Source organism: Amblyomma mixtum, chromosome 6, assembly GCF_055824585.1.
Source record: "Amblyomma mixtum isolate Tamu chromosome 6, ASM5582458v1, whole genome shotgun sequence".
In the NCBI taxonomy this organism is placed as follows: domain Eukaryota; kingdom Metazoa; phylum Arthropoda; class Arachnida; order Ixodida; family Ixodidae; genus Amblyomma; species Amblyomma mixtum.
This window is the reverse complement of record NC_143017.1, coordinates 8,017,771-8,034,345: the sequence shown is the minus strand read 5'-3', so window position 1 is coordinate 8,034,345 and position 16,575 is coordinate 8,017,771. Positions and strand designations below refer to the sequence as shown.

Sequence of the window (16,575 nt, the reverse complement as noted above, 5' to 3'; positions counted from 1 at the left end):
GCGACCTTATAGGTTTAGCAGTGTATGCTGACAATCTCGCACCATACAGAAGAGCCACAAAGGAGTACCCAACACCAAACAAATCCCTCAGTAAGTTAGAAGAGAACACGCTTAGGAGACTACAAACCAACGCACACTCAACGCCAGCTAAGCCAACGTTTTTAGATCCCTTTCAGTTTGAAAGCTGCGGTGCGCGGATTGTCGCCTTTCCGTTTCCTTCCGTGCGGTGGCGCTCGCCACGCTGTTTGCCCGACCAGCGTGGCCCTTCGCGTCTACGCCATGGTCGCCGCCGCCTGATTTGGAGCAGCCAGCAGATATCAGCATGGAAGATATCAGCTGTCCTGTGCCAGTTGTTGGCAGTGACGCTTATCTTACAGTATACAAAAGCTTCAAGCAAGGGTGCTTAAAGCATCCCACCAAAAAGATGCTAGAGTTTACCAACATTGTAAACAAAGCAATCCCGATTTCTTTGAAGGAAGGTCCCGTTTTTGAAAGGGACGTTTTTTGGGAGCTGCTAGACGAGCTTGAATTGCAAAACCTTGTTCGGCTTGGATGTGCAGAGCATATGGCCACTTTTACATGCCAAGTGCTGCATTTTGTCATAGTGGCACGCATCCACTTCTAGGCGAGAGACGTGAACCGTCGGCTAGAGAACAGAGAAATATTGTCATTGCAAATAAAAAAGCTCACCTTCAAGTAGCCATTCCCTCCGTGCTTCCGACTTAGTGTGTCTGCATTTAATGCTTGTCTGTGTTCAATGAAATTAACATTCTAAAAATGAAAGTGCAGTACGCTGCTCCTGTCTGTGCTATCATTGCAAATAAAAAGCTCTTCTATAGTTATTCCCTCCCTGCATCCAGCTAAGTGTGTCTGCATTTATACTTGTGTTCTCTGAAATTGGAATTCTAAAGAACGTGCAAAATGCTGCTCGCATGTGCGGTGCTTCGTTGATAATATAGCGCGGAATTTCGTGACTGATCTAGAAGCGGAACATCGCTAGTTTTATCCTTTCATTAATGTTTCGTGCATTCTCCCGAAGAAATATTGATAGCTCTACTCCAAATACGCATATCATCAGCGCTAAACATCGCAAACGTGATGCGATAAAGCGCCATGCAAACGATTGGTTTTTTGCGAACTGGCATCAGCCTGCTCTTTATCTCACCCTTACTAGCCAGGTGAAACATTTCTTTAACCATGAGGCTGAAGTTTCAACGTGACAGCTCCAAAAGTACAGCAAATTTGAGTTCGACGTGTTCGGTCCCCAATGTTATCGCGGATGAGAACAGGCTGTCACAGCAACTGCCAAGCGCGAGCGCTCCGGCGCCTCCGGGCCGACAGCGACAGCAGCGCTGCGTGGTGAGTGGAAGCGGACGGGGGGCCGCTTTCTCGGGCGCGGCGCGGGGGAGCTTGCAAACTGAAAGGGATCTAAAAACGTTGAGCTAAGCCACACCAGTGGTACCGTACACTACACTCTCCGCAGTGTCCACACTGTGGAGCGGTAGCTAACCTCTACCAAATGGTGTGGGCATGCCAATATAATCCCTTAGTAGACCCCATTCCCAACCCCTCGGAGGAGCAGTGGGAGGCTCTTCTGCTCAGCGATGATCCTGACCGTCAGCACTGGCTGGTGGGGAGGGCCAGCGCAGCAGCAGCAGCAGCCAGTGGACTACCGGCCCACCCATATGTTCTGAGAATACTGAACAAATAAAGTTGTTTTTAATCAATCAATCAATCTACCGCTACTGTGTGACCTCACGGTTGCTATGCACAGCTGCACCTCCCACCGGCACGCCGGTTGCTAAGGAGGGGAGGAGGTTGCGCTTTTACTTTCTCCTTTCCAAGCTCCCGCTCCATTGCTTTCGCAGCTTAAAGGGGCTACAGCACTGCCGGTTACAACCCACAACGGCGACGCCGCGAAATGCAGAAACGGGCACCCAAGAGCTGCGCTCTAACACTAGACGCAATAATCAGAGACTGTACCAAGAAGGCACTCAAACTCCCGGTGCTAACATCGACTCAAAGACTAGAGGAGTTAGGAGTCCATAATAGAGAAATTATAAAAGGAGTAAGAACAGCACAGTTGGAGAGGCTGAGTGGCACCGAAGCAGGCAGGACCATCCTAAGGATGGAAGGCAGCACCGGTCGGAGAAAAGAAAGTCAGCCTGGACTCTAGACGGTGGGAACTACTCACGATCCCCCCCCCCCCCCCCCCCCCCCGCAATGCCTAGAAACATTCACCCATAATTTAATAAGGAAAGACTAAATCAAAAAGCCAGAGCCCTGGAAAAAGGATTAGAGCAAATGCCAGCTGAAGACGTGGATGCCACAGTAGGCGAGGACGGAGCTGCCGTAGCGGCAGTTGTAGGGGCAATCCAGTCATTGCATCGATCAACACGCAAGAGAAGTTCCAGCAGTGCTAACCTGTAGAGGAACTCACGCAAGAGAGGTAATCAGCAAGAGCAAAACAGTACTATGCAACTACAGCAAGGGGGTAGAGCAAATCCTGGGAGGTCTGGATAGGGAGAGAACACTAATATGGGCACGGGCCCATCAATACAACAGAGGGAACGAAGCAGCGCACATCCTTGCCAGAGCAACTTACCTCCGGGCAACGATGGAGCAACCAGCATGCAAAAACTTGAGACCCACCTGTCACACACCGAGAAATCACACAGAAGGAAATTACCACCCCCAGACACACCACTCTCACTAAAGGAAGCAATGGCCTGAAGGAAGATACAAGCAAGCCCCTACTTTTCGCCATAAATCTAAGCTATATACAATCGGCACAAGGCAGAGGGCAGGGTATGTAAATACCAAGGAGCTAAAGGTACTTGGGCACACATAACTATACGGTGTATGCACGAATGGCGGCAACACCGTAACGCTACGCACTCTGGGTAATGTGCCATTCTGAAGCCAGCAGACAGAGTATGCACGAAGCAAGCTTAGCTATTCGAGCGAAGATGTGTAGTGAGTCACCTGCTTGCGTCACTGTACCTTAAGAACTGACCTTTTTTTTTTCTCAGTAAAACGGCGCATAATAAAGTCCTTTATGCAGCAACGCTGTGCGTGGAGGATCGGGAGCGCTACAGTCAAAAAGTCGCCCTTTGTGGTGTGGACCCATTTCAACTGTGTGAGAGTGATTGCGTTAGACGCGAATCTGTCCAGGTCAACCATTCGCAGGGCCTCAACAACGTTGAAGCGTGGATTCTATGCAAGAAAGACGGCGACGTCGTTGCAGTGCACTGCACTGGCATGGCCGAGAACGGTGAGGCATGCTCCCATGTGGCGGCACTGCTCTTCGAGTACGGCGTGCGCGTGCAGCATGAGCGCTCATGCATGGACGGCACTAACGCCTGGCTGCCGACACATATCAGGAAAGTGGAGGTGAGGCCGATCACTGCTACGGATTTTGCGTCATCGGCGATGAAAAAACAACGCTTGTGTGCCGACGCCAGTACGACTTGTGCGCCTAAAGCCTCTGCACTGCCAGCAGCGCCCACAGAAGACGAGTGGGCGAGCTTTTTCCCCACCCTGGTCGCTTCAGGTCACCGGCCAGCTGTGGGAAGCACAGATCCAGCCTTCAGCGACATGTTATGTGCCAGCAGTGAGACGCTGCAAAAGGCCGACGACTGCACAGCCAATGGGCTCAAAAGCTAAGCCATCCTGAGCTTTTTTGAAGGAATGCCATGAGATACATGACAAGCTTGAAACAAGTGAGGAAGCAGTTTGCAGCATCGAATCAAGGACAAGGAGCCAGCATATGATCACTCAGTGGTTCTCATACAGAGCAGGAAGGGTGACAGCTTCAACCCCGTATGATGTGTGTCATACTAAAGTTGATGCCCCATCATTGAGCCTGGTGAAGCGTATCTGCTATCCACATGATAACAAGGCTACGTCACCTGCCATAAGGTATGATAGGAAGAATGAGCCTAATGCACTGAAAAAATATAAACAAGCAGCTGATCTTCACAGAGGACCACAGTTTCAGGAAGCTGGGCTTTTAATCTCGCAGCAGCACATCTTGCTGGGTGCGACACCCAACATGCTGGTAGAATATGATTTTGTGGCAAAGGACTAGTAGAAGTCCATGGACAGTAAAAGACGGACGGTTAGCCGACCTGCTGTCCGACTGCAACAGCTGCGTAGTTGAATGCAACAATACACTTCAGCTGAAGACCAGACACCGGTACTTGTACCAGGTACAGTTGCAGCTGTTTGTCTGGGAAAGAGAATACTGTGACTTTGTTCTATGGAACCCGAATGAAATGAATGTTGAGGGAGTAAGGCTAGACAAGAAGTTCTTGCATCCAAGTTGCTGAGATATTTTTCTGCAGAGTTCTCATGCCTGAGCTTGTTGGCTGCTGGTTCAGCAGAGAGAAAGGACATCAGCCTCCCAGTTCCAACAGAAATGTGGGAGCATCAACCATGAATGTACTGCAAGAAGCTGGGCAGTGCATGTCAAAAACTACAAGCCATGCAAACAGCCGCCAGCCTCCTCTGTTACAATGCCACAAGTTGTACAGACAGCACTGTCGTGAAGTATTGTATATGTGAAGGACACGAGGAAGGGAAAATGATTGCGTGTGACGGTCCCAACTGTACCACAACATGGTTTCATTTCAAATGTGTGGGCTTAAGTGGAGTGCCAAAAAGCGTCAAGTGGTTTTGCAGTTCGTGCAAGAAGGCATCCATGCAAGTTTAAGCAACAACGCTAGTCATATGCACATAAAAACATTTGTGATTGAGCAGACATGGGAAGGGAAAAGGGTTTCGGTATGACATACATGACGGAAGCCAACAAGCTAAATATATGAATCATTGCGTCTTTTCACTTTCAGTGAGCTACACTCAACTTCCGTACCATTCACGGGGTGTCTCACGATGATCTTTACTCTCTCGCGATCGCACATTTTTTTTTGTTCAGAGCCGCGGTGAAAACACGTGAAGCAGGTGGAGCCCGGTATTTGTCGAAGGAATGTGCCATTGTACTCTTTCAACAGCTGCCCTTTACACTCGATCTTGAAAGCTGGTAGCAGCCGTCGAGGCTTCCGGTTCACGCAGATTAAGGAGCATTCCCCTCTCTCCTTTTCAAAACAGAATATAATAGAGGCTGACGGGTGAACCTCCCACCTGCTATCTACCCACTTTTGTGGCCAGAGTAGGGAGTGAAAATGCAGTCTATGAACAGGGAGTTTTGGTTGCACAAACCTTAATATTGCAAATAGATTGTGTTTGATTGCTGAAAAATGTTCTTAGCCATTTTTTCCCTCTTCAATAGGCATTTTAACTGCTGTCGGCCTACTTATGCAACGTGTCATTTTTCTTCTAGTCACATAAATATGATCTGTAATAAGAAACAAACTTATTATTAAAAGAGCTGCGAACACGAAATTCCATCCAAGTGATGCTTGTGGGAAGCATACGAGTGAAAAATGTTCATAAAAAAGGGGTAACGTCGTAAGAAAATATTGCCACCTTCAGGTTACGGGACATGTGTCGCACACCCTCTTTGGAAACCAACTGTTTATGTAAGCCGGCAGACGGCAGAGAAGAAAATTTACATTTACATCACGGTGGTACACGCCCGGCCCCTTCTCTCTGACCGATAGATAACCTGCCGCCGCAACGCACCCAGCGCATTCCAGAGAACCACCAAGATGGCGCCGAAAGGAGTGGGTGAAAAGCGGCATCGAGGCACCCTACGTCGTGTCAGCCAGAAGCGCCGCGGGTGGCGAAGTGACAGGAGAGGGTCCGAGGGGCGGCCTTTCTGCCGGGCACTGAAAAAATATAGGAGGCGCTGGTTATGCATACTGCTTAGAGTTACTGTATATGCTACCAAAGGTAGCAGAGTTGCGCGTAGGTCCGCCATCTTGCCTGTCAAGCAACCAAGTTATGCGGCGAAGCCGCACTCCGTTTCTGCAGGTGACATGCCTGGCGCATCACCGATCGACCGTGGGCGCTTTTCCGAGGTTCTTAAACCACTTTTTCGATTGATCGCAAACAAAAAGCACCTAAAAAGCTGACCGCGTAACCTAGTCAAAAAATATAGCCAAGAAAAAACGGTGCTGTTTCTAGCGCGCGCCCTGAGCTGCGGCAGCATGCGATTCCCACAGTCACCTTCCCCGAACTATTTACCTGATAACCTAAGGGCAGACTCAGTATTCTAAATACGCAGCGCAAATTCAGCATTCATTCATCTTTGCAGCAACATTTATTCACCCGGACCTGCGTTAAAAAACCTATTTATAGTCTCCTTTACTAAATACGAAACCCTGCAAAAAGTTATGAGCCCGAACTATAAAAAGGACGGTATAAAAATCCAAAATACAGTTCACTCGAAACTGGATGAACATTACCATCTGAAGTAAACAATCAGATGCCTAAACATGTTTCCCTCGATTAAAAATTGTATGCCATTCAGGATAAGCCAACAGGGATAAATACGCAACGCAGAGCTCTATTTTAGCGTTTCAACAGTGTACACGAAAAAGCACAGAGCCGCAAGTCCAGCCTGTTTTCGGTAAAGAAACCTCAATGCAACTTTTAGCAAAAAAACAAAACGAAAAAGGCGTGAGCTACGCACGCTAGACACCCCACAGCTACAGTGTACTAGAAGGGGGCAGTGGGCTTACTCGCCGGCAGGTGCTATGCGTAGCGGTGGCTCCGCGAACGTCGACGATATGTGCTTCTCCGAGAGGACGAGCGGCGGCGCTAGTGTCGGCTTCACTGTAGCAGCAGCGGCCCGCGCGCGCACTTGCCTCTCAGCGGAGCTGCGTTTGTTTGCTGTGTACGTCGTCGCGCGTGTTTTTTTCGTGCAGTGTTTTTGTCACGCACAGCATGAAGACATAAGTGTGCTTTTGCTGGGACTGAGATATGCCTCGACATCGGCAAAACCACTGTCACGCGCCCGGGTGCCAAACGGGCTATGTGTATGTGAAGGGTGGACCGAAGCTGACCCTGTTTGGCGTCCCGAAGGACGAAAACAGGCGGAAAGAATGGGAAAAGAACCTCCACAGAGCTGACAAGCCCTTGGACGACACGAGCGCAGTATGCGAGCCCCATTTCGAGCCGCGTTATGTGCTCGGGGATTATGTGCACGTAATCCAAGGCAAAGAGGTGAGGATAGCTCGCGGGAAGCCGATTCTCTGCGCCGATGCCATGCCAACCATACTACCCAATTTGCCGACCTACCCAACTAAGAAGCCGACACAAGAGAGGACCGCCCGAAAGAGGAAAAGGTCAGAAACGTCCGACGGACAACCAAAGCCCGCTTTCTGCCCGTTGGATAATGCTGTGGCCGTGCCGCCTTCTCCTACCGAGGACGCAGTTGATGCGCAGGAGAACTGCATCGAGCACCAATTCCTGTCGCGAACCAGCGTGTACTACCTCTTTCTCAGTTCTGGTTCAATTTGGAAGTGCCATCAGTGTACTGGAGCAAACACAGCTTTCTTGGCCCCGCCGGTGTCGTGTACTGCACGGCCGTGTTGACCTCCAATGCAGCAGCAGTGCTCTCCACATGCTGCCAAGTGCTTGCTAGAGGCGTTTCGATAAAGGAAGGCCCAGCACAGGGCAAAACGGAGGCAGGCCGACTCGATGCAGCTGTGTGTGGGCGCAATGAAACATGAAGACTCTGGTGAAGCTCTCTTCACAGCAGCAATTGCCTAAACAAGGTAGTCATCATTTCTTTATTCATGAATAACGGCACATAATGCAGCCATTATAGACGTGGCTGTGCCTTACCATGCTTTTCCAGGTATCTCAAGTGTCTCCTGCCGGTACCTGAGGCGAGCTTTGCTCACACGGCGATCCAGCGTAAGACCACAAAGGCACGCCACAGCGTTGCTCATAAACTGAAAACTGCAGTAAGAAAGAACAAGAGACTTTCCACTCGTCTTGCTGATGCAAGAGAAAGCCTTGTGAAAATACAAGAGCAAGTTGCAGCAAAAAAAAACCAGATGTTCTTCAAGAGCAAATTGAGAGCCTTACACCCCGGCAGCATGCAGCTAAAGTCAAACCAAATGGCCTTCGGTACAGCGAAAGCTGGCTACTTGACTGCATCATAACAAAGATGAAGAGTCCCCGCTTATATGAGCACTTGAGAAAAAACAAAATCCTTGCCCTGCCAAGCAAATCAACACTGAAACGTTACGTATCCATTTAGCGTACACTTTTTGGTTTCAATGAGAAAATCCTCAAGAAACTGAAATCATCAGCAAGAGGCATGGAGGATTGCTCATTGATGAGAATTTGTCCGTGAGGAGCACTGGTGCAATTGAAGGGGCCGTTCACCACACAAAAGGACAAGACATCTGGTCCCCTTTGTACCATTTCAAGGAAAATGGAATCAAGTCAACGGCAACATCCTCGCCAAACTCATAACAGAGGCCACAATACTGGCAGAAAAAAGTGGACTCTTTGTCGATTTTATTACAACTGACGGTGCAAGCTGGAACCGGAAAATGTGGAGGATGATGGGAACACGTGCCACTTCAGTTAACTGCAAGGTCCAGCACCCCTCTGACCCAACGCGAAATCTGTTCTTCATTTCAGATTTCCCGCATCTTATTAAATGCCTTCGAAACTGCCTGTTGAAGAATGGTTTCAACACCCCAGCTGGCCCCTATGTGTACCATGTACTTTCTATTCTCAACTTGCAGCACATTCTTAGTGTTGAACTCTTTTAATTTTACTGTGCAGCACAGTATGCCTTATTCAACTCTTTCGAATATGTCAAGCATGAGGGACTATAGGACTGAATTTGTCTAAAGGGCAGCTGCTTTTCTGCTGTTGGTCTATCATCTTAGGGTTTACGTGCAACATAGGACTTGATTTAGTTGGAGAACATTTAACTGGACGGCATCCATCCTTGCTACAACCAGCATGCACTGCTCTAAATGTCGTCGAATTACTCTGCAGGCCACCATGCGGCCGGTAAGGGAAGCCCACAAAATTGATGCCATGCCTGGAATCATCACAGAGTGTCATCTGAATCCAAATGGCTTTGAAAAAATGGGAGTGAGCTACGCTTTTCAACTGTTTGGCCCGAAAGTCCTCCGAGCTTTCCACCTCTACAGGAACGAGCTGGGCAAGATATTTGGAACCATAAGCGCCACTTGGGAATTCTTCAGGTAACCATACTACCACACAATGAAAAATGATGTTTTTCAGTAGGCATTCCTTAAAGCGAGGATTTATTAATTTTACCATTTTGAAGTTTTTGCCTAGCTACATAGCCTTGGCTGCAATTTGAAAGGCCATGTCAACAATGCTTAAAGCAATATTGTTTTGCGCTCTTTTTTTTTCAGCAAGATCAGCCAGCTGATACGTCACGGTATGCTGCTGAAGCTCTTCGGCCGGACTCCCTGAAGGTAAGGAATTCCTACCTTACCTTGACCAGGGGGAAAAACACGTCAATGGAACAGGAGGGTTTTTAAGTGACTCCACAGCAGTTGGCCTGTGTGTCACTATTTCAAGTACTCTTGAATTGCTCGCGTATTTAACAACTAAAGTTGGGTACAGGTTTACGATGACGTCAAGGACCAGCCGCTCGAGAATTTCTTTGGAACTGTGAGACCAGGCAACAATGACCACCCAACACAGTTCCTGATTGCCTCTCTTTTTACGGTCTAGTTAGGTCAGTCAGTGAAGGAAACTGCGAGGAAGGTACACTGGCCTCCTTACTGGAAGCTGATTCGCTGGACGCATCAGGCGACAAAGTATAGCTAGCACTACAGCCACAGAGGCCACCAACGCAGTGCCGCAGACGGACCTGCAGCTTTCAAACGACCACAACCAGCACGTGGCCAGAAGCGACTCAAGGCTTACTTACCACATCTGCGGGCTATGTGCTGTCGATGCAAGTACAAAATGCCAAGTTTCCAACTTGCCCGAATGACAAACTACTGTGACCGAGGAGGTCTCCTCCACCCCTCCGGTCATTTACACAGGTTTGGGAAGAAGCTGGAGGATCTCTTCACCGAATGTTTCAGTCAGAGCGATAGCATGATGGATATGCTGGCAGCTCCAAGTCGGTTGCAGTGCACATGCTCCTTCCCTCACAGCAAAAATAATTAGTTTTTATGCTGTCACACATCTGCATTCCTATGCGAAAGGCATTAACAGCGACAAGGCAGGAAAGCGGCAGAGGGCCAAACAGCTCAAGTTGAGCCGTTGCACATAAGGTGCTGCATGACTCATTGGCTGGGTGTCGAACTTTACTTATTTGAAATAAAAGCTTCGTGTAAGCAACAAACAGCCTTATCTTTATTTTATTTACTCTTATATTGCTGTAGACAAGCATGGCACGATTGTTGCTGCATGGTGGGTAACATTCTACTGTCACACGTGAAACAACCAACCTAGGTGAAAAAAGAAAATATTTAAGCCATATGTGCAATTTCATTTTGGCAAAGCAATTGCAGAAACCTCATAGCATGCATGCTTTTCTTTTTAGCTTGGCTAGGAGGTATGGGCGCACTGTTTTCTAATTCACGCGGGGACTACCAGACAATCTTCATAAAAATAATTTTGGGTTAGTGCAACACCATATGAAACGGTATATTTGGTCCCCGACACTGTAATTCAATATCTTTTATTATATATATCTTTTAACGGTTGCTTGATAATTTGGAACATTTTAAGCCCTTTCTGCATTGGCAAAATCCGTTGTCAACGACTTGTTTGGTTAAAATGCCTCGCGGTTAGGATAAGTAGCAAGTTGCTGGAGTTGCCCGAGCCTTTTACTCAAGGTACTGTGGTGGGAAATATCATGTGGCCTAAAAAAAGGTTTGGTTTGGTTTATGGGGTTTAACGTCCCAAAGCGACTAAGGCTATGAGAGACGCCGTAGTGGAGGGCTCCGGAAATTTCTGGGGTTCTTTAACGTGCACTGACATCGCACAGTACACGGGCCTCTAGAATTTCGCCTCCAAAGAAATTCAAAATTCAACGGAATTATCTGGCAAAGCGCTACATAGGCTTCCTTCTGCGCTTCTATATTTGGCAGCAACGGCGCGGCTATGGCAATCGACTAGGTTGACTTATTAAATGAAACCGAGAAAGCACGAGGTATACAGGTCTGCAGTCTCAACATTTGGGGCGATACACGACGCGAGGCAGCTTTTCCCATGACGAACCACTGTGAACCACTCTTGTCTAGCCACTTCAGTGCGGAGAACGCCGAGCACTACTGGACTCTGAAGCCATGCAGTTACTTTAAATGACTCCTGAAAATGCGATATTCACTGGTAATGTCTGAAAAAAGGCTTTTTTATTCACTTGGCTTTAACAGAGGTGCACAGGCGAATGGATGGAAGTTTACCTCGAGCTACAACAAAGTTACGTTTGCTCTGCAGAGCTAAATATTTTAAGTGTTTCTGCTTGATAACTGGCTTTTGGTCCTGTATTTATTGTTTTCGCCAGGTTCTGATAGACGAGCAATTGTAAAATTCAGGTAATATGGAAAATAATACTGCATGATTTTGCCGATACCTTAGCACGCTTAATCGTTTTCAAGGATGGGTGGTGAAAAAACGTACAGTTTTTGTCAAAAGTAACCAGGCGGCACGTTTTTCTTCTCAGTCGTATATTAAAGCTATTATGGCAGCCCTCAAGCTCTATATCTCTGTATGGTAAGAAGAACCCCTGTTCTCACTATCAAATAACTTTTTGATCTTTAGGGAAGCCGTGAGGGCTCTGTTATACGAATGAGAAGCAAACCAGGGGGCCTGGTTACTTTTGACAAAGGCTGTACAGTTTGAAGCTCGTGGAAGCCAAAATAAAGAAAAACTACGCGTCGTATATTCCTACTACCGGACTACAGTGCTGCTTCAAATGCCGCGCTTAGTGTCCCGATGAAAGCTGAAGGCGACTAGCAGCAGCTGTTTTTTTTTCTTGTTTTTAGCGCGAAGAGATGCCCGGGACGTAGTCCGGATGATTGCCACCGGAACACGGTCCCCTGCGTTCAATTTACGGTCACACCCACATGGAATGTCGCGTCCAGACTTCCCATAATGAGAGCCCGACAGAACGCGAACAAACTGCAGACGTTGATTCTTGCACTGTTCGCCGCGCGACTGAAAAGCAAACATGCGGATTAAGAGACGCAAACTGTCATAGTTCGATGCAGAAGTGCAATACTAGCCACGCAGCCGATCCATCACCGAACTTTTCCTGCTCCACGGCCGCTGCTCATCGCCTTGGCCCATATCTAAATGCGATAAACTTGTGGAAACTTGTGCTGCTGCCTTTCTTCAGCATTGCGGTTCAACCACCCGCACCACAACTAGACGGAATATTCAAAATACCCAAGGCACGCTGTACCGGCTTTTGCCTACATAACGAAAGTCACTGCTGACTCCAGCGCCGCCGCATCTCCGTGACGTCATGGCCTGACGCTTGTCTATAGAATGTGGCAGCTCCCCAGGGGCTGCAGAGTTCAATCATGAAACAGCCTCCCAAGGGAAATTGGCCGATGGCCGGAGGTTGGCAAGTCGGCGGTCTCGAATCGGCGGCCAATATGCTCGGCCAGCCTAATGCGGGCCAGCACTGGGCCATGGTAGACGAGCCGCCATGATGGCCAATGGTTGGCAAAAGGTAGACGGCCGTCCGCTGGTAGACGACTGGGCAATAGTTGGCCATCGTTGCGCAGGCAGACAAACAAGGCCCGGTCCCGGGCCACCTCTGGCCACCAGCCATGTCGTCCAAATGTTTTGAGATGTTACAAATGTGCGGAAGAGTCACGTGAAGGCACCGTCGAGGTTGTCTGTCATGTTGCAGCCGCTAGAACTTTAATTTTGAGAATGTGCATAAATATAACTTTCAAGATATGCGCGTCAAACACCGACACGCGTGTAGCGAGAATCGTCTTTCATGTATCTCTAATAGAAATACGTGGCAATAATTTGAGATGGAGGAGTTGAGTGTGCGCAGCAGTCATGTGAAAAAATTTGTGTTGCACAATGTGTTGCGAGCAAAAAAGAAAGGCCGTGAACTATGAATAAAAATCAAAACTTGCATCGCTTTCGGTTTTGATTTTACAAGCTACGTCTTGTAAAGATAATTTTCATTTGTAATACTGTTAACCAGTTGACCAGATATTGTACTTCAATATTTTTAATTATTCTTAATTTCCAGAAAAATCAATCTCCTAATCAAATCAATTCAATCTCCTCGGGTCTTTTTCTTTCCTTTCTTTGCTGCTCCCCATCGTGTTTGGAGTATTTTTTAACCAGCGGCGACCCTTTTTATTTTTTTATAGCATTAACGTGTGTTGTTCGACCGCTGTTAAGGGTTTTTTCTGCCATGACCTCCCAGCTTTCACAGCCACAGATGGGAAGGTGAGAAATTTTGTTTCTTTGTTTGGTTTTGTCATGGAGTGGTTCCTGCGATCGAAGCGTGAGTTCAGACTCGTACAGACTGCTGGTGCGCGATGTGTGCAGGAAGAGGCAGGTAGAATGGTTGGTGTGTCAGGTGAAAGAAGCGCAGCAGCGAATCTGAAGACATGAGCCCTTGCCGGACTGTCGGAGCCACTTCAGCCTCCAGAGTTTGGTGGAGAATCCCCTCCAGCGATAGGTTACGAGTCCGATCCTGCGGCACTCAGTGCGCTGGACTTGCTTGAGCCACCATCGAATGTGGAGGATTGTGCGAGCGGCAGTGCGAGCGGTGTAAGAGATAAGCTTAGGGCTTGGGCTGTACAACACCGAGTGAGAAGAGCAGCCGTGAATTCTGTGCTTGGAATTTTTAGGCCGTACTTCCCAAGCCTTCCAAAAACGTACCAGGCCCTAATGTCCGCTCCCCGGCACGTACCGATCGTGCAAATGGCCAATATGTACACTTTGGTCTACAGAGTGGCGCCTTGTTGACATCGGTGCCCTCTCTCTGTCGGCCAATATTGATGGCCTGCCTTTGTTTAAGAGCAGCAACACGCAAGTCTGGCCGATATTGGCACAGCTGCACCACCCAAGCAACAAACATTTAGATGTTTTATTTGCTGTGGGGGTATTCTGTGGCACATCAAAACCAGGATATACCCAGAGGCGTTTACAGAGGAATTAGGCCATGTGCTTTCATGTGGAATTGATCACAAAGGCATGCACCATGAAGTGACACTCAAAGCAATCCTTTGTGATGCTCCTGCAAAAGCCTATGTGAAAGCAACCAAATCATTTTCAGGCTACTATGGTTGCGACAAGTGCTGTGCAAAAGGTGTGCACATTGGCCGCATGACATATCCGAGCATGCACAGTCCGTTACGTACTGACGACTCATTTGCAAGCCAAGATCAGAAGGAGCACCACAAAGGGGTTTCTCCATTAGCTTCAATTATCCCGATGGTAACCTCTTTCCCAATTGACTATATGCATTTAGTTTGTCTCGGGGTGGTCCGTAAAATGATTGGCTACTGGGTTGCAGGCCCACGGAGAGTGAAGCTGTCACATGGGTCAGTTTTGCGAGTGTCGGGGCTCCTGGTTACAATGCGGACTCGAATACCAAGAGATTTTGCGCGCAAGCCACGACCGCTGAGCTTGTATGAACGCTGGAAGGCAACAGAGTTCCGGTACTTTGTGCTGTGCTTCAGACTGTTTTGCCACGTGATGTGTATGTGCATTTTTTACACCTGCATGTTGGGATTGCAATTCTGTGCTCTCAGTCAATGAGCCTGTCTTTTGATTATGCTGATCGCCTGCTGCGTACTTTTGTGAGGCAGTGTAAGGCCATCTACGGCAAAGAGGCACTGGTTTATAATGTGCATGGCCTTATTCACTTGGACTCTCGCCAGTTTGGCTGCCTGGACAGCTTCAGTTAAGGCTTTGGTGCGATCTGGTAACAAGCCTTTGGAACAAGTTTACATCAGAATTAGTGAAGCGTATGCTTGCAATGGATCTGACAGTGATGCTGCATCCGTTCATCAGGTCACTCTGCTGGCCCTGCCCTGTGTCCTACCTCAGCTGGAGGCAGTACAGACAGGCAGTGCGGAAAAATTCCCTCATCAGCAACACATTACCGGATCACTGCCTATTGCTGACTGAGAACAGAATTGCTCTGGTGGCGTGTCTGAGGCTGAGATAATGATTATTGGCAGACTATGCAGCATTGAAGGGAACCTTTACACTAAGTCATCCCTGTTATCCATATTTAAGGTGTCAGCTCGAGCCAGCGGCTTCAGTGTCCTCTCGTTTTCTGACATTGTGTGCAAAGGACCGCTTTTGACAGTTAATGGAAAAAGCATTTTTTTCCCTTTGTTTCACCTTCTCCAAGTATTGCACACACTGTTCAGAGCACGGCATGCTTATGTTTTTTTTTTTTGCTGACTGAGGCGTCTTACTTTTGATCTTGGCTGCACTTGCTAGGTCAGTTCCACGAAACTCTGCTAGTTCAGGCAGTTCAATTGCGACTTGTCACTCACTGCTTCCAGTGCAGGCCTGCCATCTGCTAGCCCTGGCGTCGTCACCAAATTGCAGCGTGCAGCCCACCTGGGTGAAAAGTTTTCAGTCAGCAAACTGCAATCATCGCACTGTTATCCTAAGCATGGGCACTGCCATCTCGCTGCACTACAACTGCACTTCCACCCTGGAGAGTGCAATTCAGCCAAGGACAGGTGCTGTACTTGCTGGGAACTTTTGAAAAATTAACATGGAAGTGCAGTGTGCGCATTCTGCACTGGTATGTTGAGGAAATATGTGCTGCATGGAGATTGACTAAATGTAAAATAAAAAGTTCACAATGCGACAACTGGGGCCAGTTGGTATTCCATAGCTGTAGTACAATCATAACACGAGATAAGAATGAAGCGCGGATTTTATGTTTATATTTATAAACCTGTGCACATTTTTCAGGATTGTGTGAAAATCTTGTTTTGATTTTTGTAATTATATAAGTTAAATCACGATTGAACGCCAGCTTGGTGTAACATGCATGTGCACGTGGCTTCGCCCACTTACAGAAGTTGTGGTTACTTGGCGTGACATGTAAACATGTGTCTGGTTCTTTGTGAAACTTGTGTAGTCATACCATGCTGTAGGTTTGTCCATATTTTGGCGTTTCACCATTAAAGATACTTTTTCGGTGAAGGCTGCTCACTGTGCTGTTTCCAGTTCCTTTTGAAATTTGTGAACATAGATTCACATGTTTTTAACATCATAACTTCTTTGCTGCATGCTGAGGTGTTAAAGCTGGCAGATTTCTGGGTATGAAAAAGAACTTTTGGAAACAAAAATTAACCCTGCTGTACATACAGAGATAGCTTTGCTTCTTAGTGCCACAACCACCAGTTGTGGCATTAGAACATTTCTGCTGCATGCACTGGCTACTCCAGTTGCAGCTGTGGCCATTCAGATTGGTCAGAATGCTTAGCTGTCGAAGGCTTATTTATGAAGTCTCATGTTACCTTGTAGCCCTGGTATCGATATCCAGTAAAATATTGCAACCTTTTCCACATTGAGGAAGGGAGCACATGTGTTGTCCCCACAAATTGGGTGGAAGAGGAGCACACAGTACGTTATTGGCCCCCTGCCAAAAGAGAGGTAGACAGAATGATAGGAAAAGCAGTGCCGACTGAAGATCAC

The 16,575-nt window shown here is 47.8% G+C and overlaps 1 protein-coding gene and 3 pseudogenes across 24 annotated transcripts in view; 3 read left to right on the top strand and 1 right to left on the bottom strand.

The window, feature by feature from the left end:
• Nucleotides 1-16,575, bottom strand: part of LOC149338157 (uncharacterized) — a 164,353-nt gene that overhangs the window by 140,455 nt on the left and 7,323 nt on the right. For 12 of the 24 annotated variants that reach the window (XR_016283391.1, XR_016283392.1, XM_089547515.1 and 9 more), the window contains exons 2-3: nt 15,417-15,483; nt 5,644-5,789 (exon numbers count right to left, since the gene is read on the bottom strand). The exons of 4 other annotated variants lie outside the window; for them this stretch is intronic. Coding sequence is in view for 10 of the 20 variants with exons in the window: in XM_089547515.1 (XP_089403641.1) it covers nt 5,644-5,789; nt 15,417-15,439 (169 nt within the window). In the remaining 10 variants the exon portion in view is untranslated. Of the gene's footprint in view, nt 1-5,643; nt 5,790-15,335; nt 15,484-16,575 lie in introns of those variants that run through there. 8 more of the 24 variants (XR_016283393.1, XR_016283396.1, XR_016283397.1 and 5 more) reach the window with 2 other exon arrangements.
• LOC149338160 (uncharacterized) lies at nt 2,305-4,331 on the top strand (annotated as a pseudogene).
• Nucleotides 6,886-8,269, top strand: LOC149338159 (uncharacterized; annotated as a pseudogene).
• LOC149338158 (uncharacterized) lies at nt 8,935-15,384 on the top strand (annotated as a pseudogene).